Source organism: Notolabrus celidotus, chromosome 5, assembly GCF_009762535.1.
Source record: "Notolabrus celidotus isolate fNotCel1 chromosome 5, fNotCel1.pri, whole genome shotgun sequence".
In the NCBI taxonomy this organism is placed as follows: Eukaryota; Metazoa; Chordata; class Actinopteri; order Labriformes; family Labridae; genus Notolabrus; species Notolabrus celidotus.
This window is the reverse complement of record NC_048276.1, coordinates 19,811,071-19,824,003: the sequence shown is the minus strand read 5'-3', so window position 1 is coordinate 19,824,003 and position 12,933 is coordinate 19,811,071. Positions and strand designations below refer to the sequence as shown.

The following is a 12,933-nucleotide window of genomic DNA, read 5'->3' as shown; positions in this document are numbered from 1 at the left end:
CTCCAACAACAGAATGGTACAGTCCAGTAATCCGCTCTCTGTTGCTGTAGCAGCGGTGAGAGGGTTTTGGGTGGTAGGTAAGACTCCAGCCGTTCTAAAGACTTTTCTATCTCGCCCTGCTCTGGATAACTAGCAGGCCAGGGGAAGCCTTGACGTTGCTGCTGATCACACCAAAGGGGTAGGTCATCTGCTGAGTTTTGTTCACTGTGTGTGTGTGTGTGTGTGTGTCTGTTTGTGTGCGTGTGTAGAGGTGTCAGTGGTCCTTGCAGGTCTCCTTGGCTAACCCCCTGTGTGTCTGCTTGGCTGTGACACTGAAGCTCTGCAGAACCCAAAGTTAAGACTTAACACTGCAAAACTAATCAGTGTCATGACAAATCGGGGTGTTAGGGAAGTGGCTGAAGGCAGAGACCGTTACATTTGTGTGAGATTCTAAATCCAGCAGCTTATTTTGAAGATTATTTGTATCTTACATTCTGCATGTTAGTTCAGCAATTCAACTCCCAGCTGAGGGGATTTTACTCTTAGATCTCATAGCAGTTGTATTTTAATATTCATTTCAGTAAATCCTGTGGCAAATCCGAGCCTAGTCTGTGATGGACTGCCACTTTTCTTACAAATTCAAAAGACAGGACATGCATGAGGCCTAGTCAAGGGCAACCTGTCAGAAACCAGGTTTTATAACGGTCATATTTCGGACAATCCAGATTTCAGAGTGACCGATTTAGGGACAGGGTGGCAGAGCGTTTGATTGGTGGACATCGATATGCTCCGTATTAAAAAAGGAAAATCAACGGCCAGGCCAATCCATTAAGGTGCTTTTAAAAGAAGTGATCCAGTTACCCGTTTCAGTAGTCTACAGGGATTACACCAATGTGCTTATGGCATTCAGGGCCTGCTGAATGGGATCTGTCCCTGCTTTAGTACGCATGGGCCCAAGGTGTATTTGTTCCATTAGCATACATTGACCACACTGGTGTAAAGTGTACACACACAGATAAGTAGAGCAAAAGTGAGCCTCTAAGCTAGAACCTCATCATACAAACAAAAAATTAAAAACTCATTGAGCCCCTGCTGTGGCCTCACATGAGGATCTGACATGGCTGCTTCATCATCAGGCCAGTCATTGATTTATGACCGTCTTGAATCGTCAAGTAGGGAAATGTGTATCATCCTCTATTCTTTTTATTAGACATTATGTTATGCTCTTTTAATGAACATGTTGATCAATCATGTCAATCCTCATCTGTCCGAGTCAACAACTTCTTTGCCTTTTTCTTACTTCTCAGAATAACCACCTAAACTAGAGGTAAACATTTCAATATCAGGAGAGCTTCAGATCATCATGTCATGTTAAAATGTAAATTTGTTAATGGCAGTGCTGCGTTTTCAATCCCACACAAGCTGATGATAAATATCAGAAATGAAACTGCAATATAATGACACACATGAGTAAATAATTCAGTGTAGCTGAAACTTTTCTTCTAGGCCAATAGTTTCGATAATACACAACAATGATGACTATACTGTATGGGAGCCTGACTTAGAATGGGTGCTTTAATGCATATAAATATAAATACAGACCTAATTTAAATTATAAAGTTCACTTTCACTCCTTTTGATTGAATGTATTTAATTAGAAAGAAGCTTCTCACTTACACTTGTTCACTTATTGTGTGTCATGCTGTCCATTATATTTAATAAAACACATTTTCTGGTTGGTAAATATCACATTATGTGTGTTTTAGCAGGAATCTGTAAATTATTAATACTTATTTGCTGTTAAGTATTATTTAGATATGCTGTGGTCCAGCGCATTTTCTCTGAGACCTCGTGCTTTTTTCAGCTAAAATATATTATTTTAATCGTCTATGGAAGATTCAAGAATATTTTCCATTGGCTTGCACATTGTGTAGAGATGACAATAACATTTTGAGGTAAAATACATTTCTGGATAGGTAGGTGAACAAATGTGTCTGTTTAATATGTGTCACACTTTGAGGTCTGTATAATTTAATAGATAGGTTTTGAAAGTAATGCCTGAAACATAAGCTTTGACACTAAAGCTAATGATAGGTCTTTTAAATTGACTATTTCTTTGCCCAGGAATACCCTAACATGAGCGACTGGTTTGTTTGTTAACACTAAATGAAAGACCACCATAGAGACAATCAATAAGTGATCAATCTACAGTCTGAATATAACATTCAAGTTTTGAATTTTGGTCTGATGAGACTTTTCCAGGGCAGTAACCGGCCATTCAGTATTTATCAAACAAAATTTTAATTTGAACTACTACTTTCAGTAACCTAATATCTAACCATGTTACCTCCAAGAAGTGTGTTTTGAAATGATTCATGTCATTATTTCTACAGTTATTTGTCTTAATTTCCTGGGGATGGTGACTTTTTTTAAACACTAATTGATTGTCTGACTTCGTGGTTAATTTAGGCCATTTCTAAACTTAAGATTTATGCCAATTTATAGTCATAACTCATCTAACTGATGAAGTTTGTACTCAGTGACCCAGGGACTACAAATACTTGCAAGCCCTGTTCAAATGATGCGCTGCCAGGAACCTTTGTTCATGTTTAGGTAAAATTAAAAAGTAAAGCAATTTCATTATTTTGTGAAGTTGAACTTTTGATGCTGATGGAGGGGTTATGATGCTCTGAAGGATGACTTTTTGTTGTCTTATTATTATATGAAGTATTAAAATTCATGCAGGAAAACATACTTTACTCCTGCTCAGACATCACAGTAAAGGAGGCTGTGTAAAGTTGGTACAGGAATGCAACATGAGCGAATAAGTGATATGATAAAAGTACATGCTCTTTATTTTGAATACTCCTTAGTCAAAAGTTGCACATTGTGTTGAGCACTAAATCTTAAAACAGTCTCAATTTTGACCATCCAAATGTCTTGATGAGTCGTAGTACTATAGTGATTGTATTACAGCTTGAGCACACAGAGCTAAATGCAAAATGTCCTATTTTTGCTTAAAGATAGCTTTGCTATTTAAATTTTTTGGATCACTGACAATAAACTGAGTTGATCTTTTCTATTTCCATATGAAAAAAGAGGATTAAACACTGCACCATGACCAAGTCAAATCTCTAAAACATGCACAGCTTGTTAGGTCACACAGAGTTTTGTTGGGTTACTGTGTTGGCACATAAACCTTTGAAGTGATTCATAATAACCTAAGCCATGCTCTAATGCTGTCTATGACAGTCCCTTTATACCTCACAACATTGTATAAATCAGACATTATGTAATATTCTCCCCCTGTTCCCATTCGTCAAAACCATGTCAGAATTATATCACGTGTCGTCTGAACCTGATTATATTTGCTGTGAACTCATCATTGTGAGCTCTCACTGTTCTCTCTTAAAAATTATTGCTCCTTTGATTCTAAAGTTACACACCTTGGTATTATTTTAGACTCAGATCAAAAACAAAGCACAGGAAATGTAGTTTCTCTACCTCAGGAAAATAGCCAAGATTTGACCATTTCTAGTCAAAGAATAGTGTGATTATTTTCAAGCCCAAGCCAGTTTGATAACTGTACTACACTTCTAACCAACCTTCCATAAAATAAACAAAGACTTGTGCTCATTATAATCTCTTCTGTTGGGCAGGAAGAGCACGTCAGTCTCGCCCAAGGCATTTATTCTTCCAAAGAAAGTGGGCCTCACTGGGAAATCACTGGAGTTTTTAGTCCAGTCAGAGTATCCTTAAAATGAATACTGTAGCTAGAATTACCTCTTAGTAGTCCGTTGATAGAAACCAATGATAATGGATGAGGTGGTCATATGCATCAATTTTCTTTAACTAGAAACGACAATAATGACAAACAGTTCGCACCCTGGTTTGTTACTGGTTACAGCTGTCAGTCGATACATACTTTTCACAATCATCTTTAGCTTCAGAAGAGATGATATGGAGCTCTTTGTTAGCTTAAAGTTTGCCAGCGCAAGTGTCCTGTGAACTAAAGCACAGAATTAACAACGAGACCTCAACTTGTAAGGTGGTGTGGATGTAATCTTTCTGGAGCAAGCAACAGAACATACAGTGAAGTGGCAGATCTCTTGATTCAGTTTAAAATGTCACTTGGTTAGTTGGACCTACTCTTTAGTTCTGACGCCTGTCCACCGTCATTCATTAAAAAAAAAACGAATCAATTTACTCACAGGTCCACAGTTTAATCTCAGTTTATTCCTTGAGAGTTTTCCAATTTCTTCCACAAAAAACAACTCAAACACAGGCTCAAAATAGGTCACGGTCAAAAAACATTACTCGTGACGATCCAACTAAGCAAAACAAAACACACCTGTGCCTCCTGCCTTATATAATTGCTGGCCCTGCCCATAACCAAAAATCCAGCAGGTAAATTCCCAACTTAAGTTAAAATGGCTTCTACATACAGTATGGTTAATATTTATTGTACTTTTGGTTCAGCTTATAATGTCTATGTTTGAGATGTCTCATGGTATCACAGAGAGATATACGTTACCTAACCAATATCATATACCAATTTTAGTCATATCATGGTTCCCATCACCCTGATTTGTTGGCAGCCTCCTTGGGACCATAGAAAAAATCAAATAGAGCCATGTCCGTCCCCCTCGACAACAGTGATAGTTGAAAGGCCTGTCCTCGTCCTAATAGCCCGGGACCAAGCTACATTGCTAACTTTGTCAAGTACTGTTTGCCTTTAAGAACACTCGCTGTTACCCTCCGGAAACATGTTTGCACTGCAGTACTGCTGCAAATATAAAAAAAATATATATTTATCTTACGGGTTTCCCCTCTTGTGCAATATGTTTAATTTGAATTGATTATTAACATATGGGTTATACTTTCTACCTTTATATTAAGGCACTGCACCCTTCTGTTATTGTTTAACCTGTATTCCTTTGAGGTGCATTTGTTGTATGAAAGGTGCTTTATAAATCAAGTTCATCATAAATGTTTCTATTATGTATATGTTGTTAAAAGAAAGGTGCAAACAATGTTTTTCATGATCAGTAGTGGTGTCAGTGAATAAGGTGTACTTCATAAAATGAAGGAGCTTGAAAGGTTTGTTCTACTTTGGTGTCACTCCCATCTTGGGCCATGGCTGCCAGAAACTCCACTCACTGAAGCCAGCCCACTCAGTGCGTATCAAGTGTGACGTGCTAATCAAGAGTCACAAGAAGAAGGAGTGATCTCATTTTGAACAGACAAATACAATAGTGGGCAGTGTTCCAGGAAGCGTGGATCACCTGGCACGACTAAGCTGTGATGGATTTGACAGGATGACCACCAACTGGAACTAGGAAGAGAAATATACAGAGTGCTTGTCCAAAGCTCTCATTCCAGTGCTCCGTTTATTGTAAAGGGGCCAAAAGGAATTAGTGCCTCCTGTTGGCCTTTCGTCACCACTACCAACACCATATGGTCTGCTGTCCAAAAAGATAAACCAGTGGCAGCCTCTGCTAACTTTACAGACTGACCACTGAGCTGGCGCCACACTGTCAGAATTCAGGTCTTAGGTATCGGCCATATTACTTAAGTATGCAACGTCTTGGAGCTGACATAACTGCTGTGAGCAGTTTCACGTGTGAAAAGAAGACAAGCCTCCAGCATTAGGCACCTGCATGTCAGCTTGGATCGGCTCCGTCCAACACTGACCCCTTTAAGGATACGCAGTATAAGCTATTGGATGGATGGATGATTGCCAGGAAACTTTCACATGGTTTTCAAACTGCAAGTGGAAGTATACAGAGGATAGATTTAAATATTCACTGAATGGATTGCATACATGATATGATATAAGAATCATGTTCTTCTCTTGTAAATGAGGACTTGTCTTTCTGAGACGTGTACGTCTTTCATGACAGATCAGGTGTCACAGGTTACATCAAGTTTCAGTTTCTTGTTGGAAATACAGTTGGACAGTTCCTGTAAGTCTCTTCTGGTGACTTTCTAATGAATCATTATACCAAAGACCGTTTTTAAAACAATTTTTGTATGCTAGCTTATTTCAACATCAAATTATAAAAATTCCAAATTTGGTATGTAAAGTAGATTTGTGAAACTGTTGCATAAAATGTTTTTTATGTGCAATCACCTTGGATGTTACAACTGAATTGAAACTTTTATATTGCAAATCAGAAAACAAATTAAATATTGAAGGTTACATGCATGTATCTCATTTATTGTGCTCCAATTTCTCTGCATACTTTGGTGGTTTAGTTGTTCCTTATGTATGTAAATAATCTCTCCATGCCCTTTTCTGACAGCCTTAAAAAAGAGAAGCTTTTTTTTTTACCATTGTTTCTGAAGTCTGGAGGCATACACCTTTCAATGACTAACAATTACAAAAGTTTAAAGGAGCGATCCCCTTTGCGGCACGTGGCAGAGCGCCCTTGATCCTGTTATTGGGTCGTGGCCTTGGCTGCACTAGCACAGTTTTACTCTGAGCATAAGTAGGTTTGTTCTAAAATTAGACACTGATTCCCCGACTCTTAACCCTTAACCAATGTCAACCTGCCCCCCACCTGGGTCTAAGTTGGACTTCTTACCTTTTATATAAATGATGAATGTATAACAATAAATGGTTAATAAAAGTCATCCACTGTGAAACATCAAGCTCTTCATTCTTTAGCCCTATTAGAAAACCGAAGTCTCCTGCTAATGTGCTGCTAGAGGGATTCCCCCTGGATTATTCATTGATTATAGTTGGACCACTGAGAAGGAAGCTTGGTGATAATCTCTCACTCACAGTGGGGGGTGTGATGTTCAGTGTAACGGTGCAGCATAGCAGTCATCCTTCACTCTCCTGTCAGAGGCCTGTAGTGTTTTTAGCGTCCGAACAGGAGCTTTCTGTATATCCTACCTTGTCGAGAACATCTCCTGTAAATTGAATGTGGCTGACTGAAATGTTGTCCCTGACAGGTTGTACGGGAGACCCCGTGTGTGGTGTTAGATGAAGCTCCATCCAGGTGTGAGAAGACTCCCGGAGAGGAGGAGGAGTCGGGGCTGCAAGTGACGCCCCAACCGGGCCTCAGCCCGACCCCCTCCCATCAGGAGGAGCACTCAGAGGATCAGCGACTACAGTTTCTGGTGAGAGCATGTGACATTACTGTACTCCCTAATATCTTGTGATAATATCATGACATATAAAACCAAATCACAAAATGTATCCAGTGCTAGCATGACATGCTTGTTTATGGTGTAATGTTACAGTTGGTAAAGCAGAGGTTTGCTAATAGAGTGATTATAAATGTTACCAGCTCAGCTCTGAAGCCAGTCTTTTCCACTATGAGGTGTCCGTCATGCCACCTATGTAGATTGTGCACGATTATAGGTAGCTAGCTTTGCTCTCCATTTTGCATTTTCATGAAACTGAAGTTCTAATTCAGGGCTGCTGTGCCTGAGCTGTCTGCCACTGAAGGAAACTATGGTCAGATTTGTTATGTAATGCTGGGATTATTTTGATCTCGTCCTTTGGAAACAGGAGAGTGTATTGCCCTCGCTGATGCTACAAGAGGGTCTCATGGCTTAAATAGACCACATTCCCTATCAACTCTGTCAGGATGAAAAGTGGAGATTGCGGACATTAAGTGATGTTGTGTTGTTTGTTTTTAGAGCACTTACATTGTACATCACATCAGTAAGATTTTATGTAGTGACAGTAACAAGCTGCACGTTTTCCTGCCCTATACTGTGCATATTGTTTCATTTCTGAATCTATTGAAACCTTATCTGCTCTACCCTCAGTGCTCACACTGATAAGCATTTTGAAAAAGCTGCTCAAGCAGATTTTTGATGTGCTGTATTAAAGTGCAGATGCATCCCAGTGTTTCTCAACTTACATGTGTATTTTACTAGTTTTCTTTCCTATTACTGCACAAATGCACATTTCTTTACTCATAGCTTTTACTCTTTACTTAAGTCCTTACTAATGCTGCAAAATCATGCTGGCAAGAGCATGTATATTCACATGAGGTAGTGTTGTGCTGTGCATCGTTACATTGGGGATCAAGTTCATAATCTGTCCGAACATGGAGGAACTAATCTGTGTGAGCTTTGTCATTTTGGTTTTAAAGATGGAGGGACTTGATGAAAAAAAAAATTTTGTTTGAGTACTAAACTGTTTTTTATGTTTGACATGTAAAAACAATTATATCCTTGCAGCAACTAGCTGTCACGTGAAAGAACATAGAAGATTTAAATGAGTTAGAGTAACAATACATATCAGATACAAATCAAAAACACACATAGCCACATAGCAAGCATTGGTCAGTCCACCACATTGGTCTGTACTTGAATTTAGGAAGTATTGTCATTAGGGTTGCAAAGGGGTGGAAAATTTCTGGTAAATTTCCAGAGAGTTTCCGGTAAATTTCCACGGGAAGTTAAGCTTGGGAATTTTGGAAAAGTTAAACATTAGTACCATACATCAAATTTGTTAAATATATTATAATATCATCAAAACGTACTTCACTTTGTGTAGTCCACAGGCTCAAATGTGTGGTCCAGGATTCTAGAAGTCATCTGTGCATGTGATGGAGGAATGCACAGTGCATGTAGGGGGCATGGTCTCAACAGCCCTGCAGTAAGCAGTGTGATATGTGCATGTGATTGAGGAATAGCATAGATATTCAACTGTAGTTGCATGAAATCTGATTGTTTTAGTCAGGATAAGTATATTTTCCCCAACTATATTTAAGTTCCCTATTAAGAGCCAACTTTCAATTTAGTAAATTCCTGTTTTATTCCTGTTAATTCCCATGGAAAGTTTCCAACTTTGAAAATTCCTGGAATTTTGCAACCCTAATTGTCATGCTAACCAGTAACTGAATTGTAACTTTAGTTAGCCTCTCACCTTATATTAAGCATCATCATCAGATCATCAGATTGAAACTACCATGTGTAAAACACTCAGCTTAATGATAAAATCGGTGTAGCTACAATTCCTAATTTACTTGAAGCTTCTGCTGTATTTTGTCTTGTGCTAATTAGCAGATGTTAGTATGTTAAGCGCTAAACTTATCATCAGCATGTCTCTGTGTGGTTTAGACAACAATTAAATTAGAAAAAGTTCTGAGGGTTTATAAGGAAATCAAAACAGCTTGTGGTGACTTCATAGGAAGATTTAGAAAAAAAAATAATCCGGCCCTCAATGAATCAAAAGCTCAGTAAAAAAGTTTATTCTTGTATTGTGAAACAGCTGTGAATTAATCAATGTTCCAATCAGAGGAATATCTTGGTGGTTTTAGCTTTGCAGTCATCACTGTCACAGACCAACAGAAAATCATGGCTTGATAAACAGAACTGATTATCCAGCTCTGTAAAGCTGTGACTGATACAATCAGGCACATCAGCACACAGATTGCAGTTTAATTATGATTATTGTCTTGCTGTGTCATCACTGGAGGGAGTTCTGTCTCTCTTCCAGTCAGCTGCTGGTGGTCCGCAATTAGCCTGTCCGTCCTGCAGCCTCCCCCCACACAGTCACAGTGGTAATACTTGATTGAGGCCCAGAGGCCACGCTGAAATAAGCTGATTTCTCCAATGCTGCTCCTGCATGTAAGCTGCATTTAGAATAATTAAAGGATGCTAAGCTTTGCAATACCTCATTGCTGTGATGTCGGAGGTTAATATGGGACTGAAGCCTACATGCTCTGCAGTACAAAATATAATTCTAAACCATTCGTCATACTACATATTGTTTGCCCTGGTTCTGCTGTAATGCAGGGGTTTTATCCTTGTAAAGGACAGGATCAAGCTGTGTTGTCATATTAGACTGCAAAATATGCATTTAGTCTAACTCTCCTCTCGTTGTTTCAATGTTGGTTCAGGAAAGTGAGCTGAGCAAGAAGAGAAAAGAATGTGAAAACCTCGAGCATGAAGTAAAGAAACGACAGAAGAGATGTCTGGATTTGGTAAGCAATCCTCTTGCTCCAGTGTTTCCTTCTCACACATTCTCTGGTGGTGCTCCAGACTGGTTTAAGCATTAGCGTAGCAGGCATTACTCTGACTTGGTTGAACTGGATTTCCTGAGCTTGTGGTTCGGTTACAGGAGAGCCAGCTTGAGGATGAGCGAAGCAAAAATGAGCAACTGAAGGAGGAGGCGGATCTCCTCAGGAGGAAGGCACTGCTGCTCGACCAGGTCAGATCCTGCTACCCTTTGACTCCATAATTAAAAAAGATTTTACTTAAAGGAGCTCTGTGAGTCAAGAACAGAACTGGTTAGAGAAACACAGAGTTATGGAACAAATGTCCAAATTACTAATGGATGATGATGACCAAACTATTCAAAGAACAGTAGTTTCTCTGTAAATTAATCAAGTTGTTAAACCTGCCATCATATTTCAGACTCGGGCTGAGAATGAGGAGCTGAGGGACGATCTCTCTGAAGTGACCGCTCAACACAATTCAGTTCTCGAGGAGAACCAGAGACTCCGTGCCAAACTGGAGAACCTAGAGCAGGTCCTAAAGGTGCCGCTTGTATCAGATACTATAAGTAGTACTTCAGGTTTCAGTGTTTTTCTTGTCACTTTAAAAAACCCTCTTCTTTTTGAACAGCATATGCGTGAGGTCGCCGAGCGAAGGCAGCAGCTGGAATTGGAACATGAGCAGGCACTGGCTATCCTTAAGTTCAAACAGGATGAGATCAAACGCTTACAGCGGGTAATAAACCCTCCTGTCGTACACCTTACACATTTTATTATTGTGGTTTTTTAATGCAGAATTTAACAGAACTTTGAATATTTGGGATTTTGTCCAGCAGGAGGCAACCTTTAGGCACCAAAAAAAGTTCTATAGTCCATTAACTGAGCTTGCTGCACTATGTTTTTGACTCACATGAACAAAAAGCCAATGTTACACTGACAGTGATGTTGTTTTCTATCACCAGGCTCAGTTATTTGCCAAGCGGGAGCATGAGGGAGTGGTTCAGATGCTTGAGGTGAGTTTGTATTACAAAAGCATCTAGAAGAAAAACATCTTAATGACTTTTTTTCTTTTTTACCCACCACACCTAGACCTCAAAGCTGCTTAAAGAATGTCTGAGAACTTACCAAAACAAAAAACAAAGGTGCCAGTTTTTATTATACCCACATAAGAATGAGGACCTAAACTCCCTTAGCCCTAAAATCAGAGAGAAAAGGCGTATTTGTCAAACGTCCTCAGTATTTGATGCTCTACTGACTCCTGACAAGAATACATGTAGTTCATTATTAAAGAAGGCTTTTCTCATCTCCGTAGCACCATCCTTAAATATATACGTATTTAATTATCTTCCTGTTCTTAGTAGACATTAGAAGCCCCATAGATGCTGCAGCAGCACAGTCAAAAAGAACAAAGGGCTCTTTATTTTGATCCGAACACCTGGCAGAGAAGCTGCAGCAGAAAATACTTTCTGAAGCCCTCATTGGCCTTGAAAACCGTTTGAACAGATGGCATCTCTGCTGCCATGAAACGTTTAGACTTGTTCTCAGAGTGAGTGTTACACACTTTGAATTCAAATTGAATCCAGACAGTCGGTGACAGTTGAGTTTCCCTTCTCTCTGATAGGCTGCTGATTTTTTAAAAAAGGAAACCCCAAAAATGTCCTCAACCACACTTGATGGCTTTATGCGTGTGCTGTCTCCATTGTACACACTTTGCCGTTTGCAACACGAGTTTTCTCTAAATGAACTTTGTATTTTATTCTAGGAGTTGACTCAGCTTGTGTTGCAGAGGGAGCTGGTAGAGTATAGTTGCTCCTGTTCTTAAAGATTGCTAATTTTGCTTCTTCTTGCTTTGCTTCACTCACTTCCTTTCTTTTTTTAAACCCAAGGAGAAAGTTTCTTTCCCTCCTGGGAACACAAGTCTTGGTGCCAAGTCAACACACTGCATTTTCACAACCTGTTTGAAACAGCTTGTGAATCTTGACAGAATATTTGTGTTCATTCAAAAGGCAGGTGTTGGCAGTAGAGGTTCCAGGAGTTATTCTCAGATTGCTGTGTTTCTATTTGATGTAATGTTCTTTCTCTCCCAGATTCACAAGCATGTGTTTACTTTGGTTACCTTTTTCCTCCTTTGTGTTATCCTTTGGCTAACCAGAGTACACTGGACTGCATGCAGGTACCGTTACCTTTAGCCTGCTAGAGCCTCCTGTTCCAAACTATAAACCTTCAACCACAAAACCCTCCCGAGATCCTGTAGATAGAACCACCAATTCAAATCCTTGTGTTTAGTTCAAACATGTAAACTGAAAGCAGGGGTAATAGGCTTACAGTACTTACCAAAGACACTCTTTCAAAATGTGACTTGGGGCCTCAGATGCGCATATGATGCAATGTTTGAGGTTACCAACGTGTGTGTAAATCAGGTCATTCACATGAGACCAGTTATCATTGTGTGTCTGTGGCACAGTTCTCACGTCATGCTGCATGATTTCAGTATATTCAGGATTAAACCTCCATTTATATATCAGACACATCGCTGAGGTTAGTTGTTGTTTGTAAACCAGTTCTCATTTCAGCTCAGTAACAACAGCCCGCAGAGTCGGCTCTGCAGAGGTAAGAGCTGACAGGAAATGTCGTTCACTCAGTTTCGTGCAGAGGCCTTTTGCCAGGAAACTCCCACCGCAACCTGAAGTGAAATCAGCCACATATAGAAACTCTGCGTTGCTAAGAGAAACCTCTGTAGTGTTCTGAAAAATAACCCTGTTGTGTAGTGGCTTTAAGTGAATGCAATGTAAGACAGAAGCACAACACTTAACTTCTCATATCCTGCTTCCCTTTTGACTGGTTTTTACTCCTGTTTCCTATCTCACCAAAAAAAACTACCCATCTGTATTTCCCTCTGTTTTCTTTTCTCTGAAAGTTTGATTATTTTGTTGAAAACTGTTTACAAATGTTTTACTGACTGACTGCTTATCTTGCTTTGCTTGCAGCA

The 12,933-nt window shown here is 39.4% G+C and overlaps 1 protein-coding gene across 1 annotated transcript in view; it reads left to right on the top strand.

The window, feature by feature from the left end:
- Nucleotides 1-12,933, top strand: part of LOC117813225 (RIMS-binding protein 2) — a 77,867-nt gene that overhangs the window by 37,836 nt on the left and 27,098 nt on the right. The window contains 7 exon segments of the mRNA XM_034684349.1: nucleotides 6,940-7,107; nucleotides 9,849-9,932; nucleotides 10,070-10,159; nucleotides 10,366-10,488; nucleotides 10,576-10,680; nucleotides 10,907-10,957; nucleotides 11,707-11,739. Coding sequence (XP_034540240.1) covers nucleotides 6,940-7,107; nucleotides 9,849-9,932; nucleotides 10,070-10,159; nucleotides 10,366-10,488; nucleotides 10,576-10,680; nucleotides 10,907-10,957; nucleotides 11,707-11,739 — 654 coding nt within the window.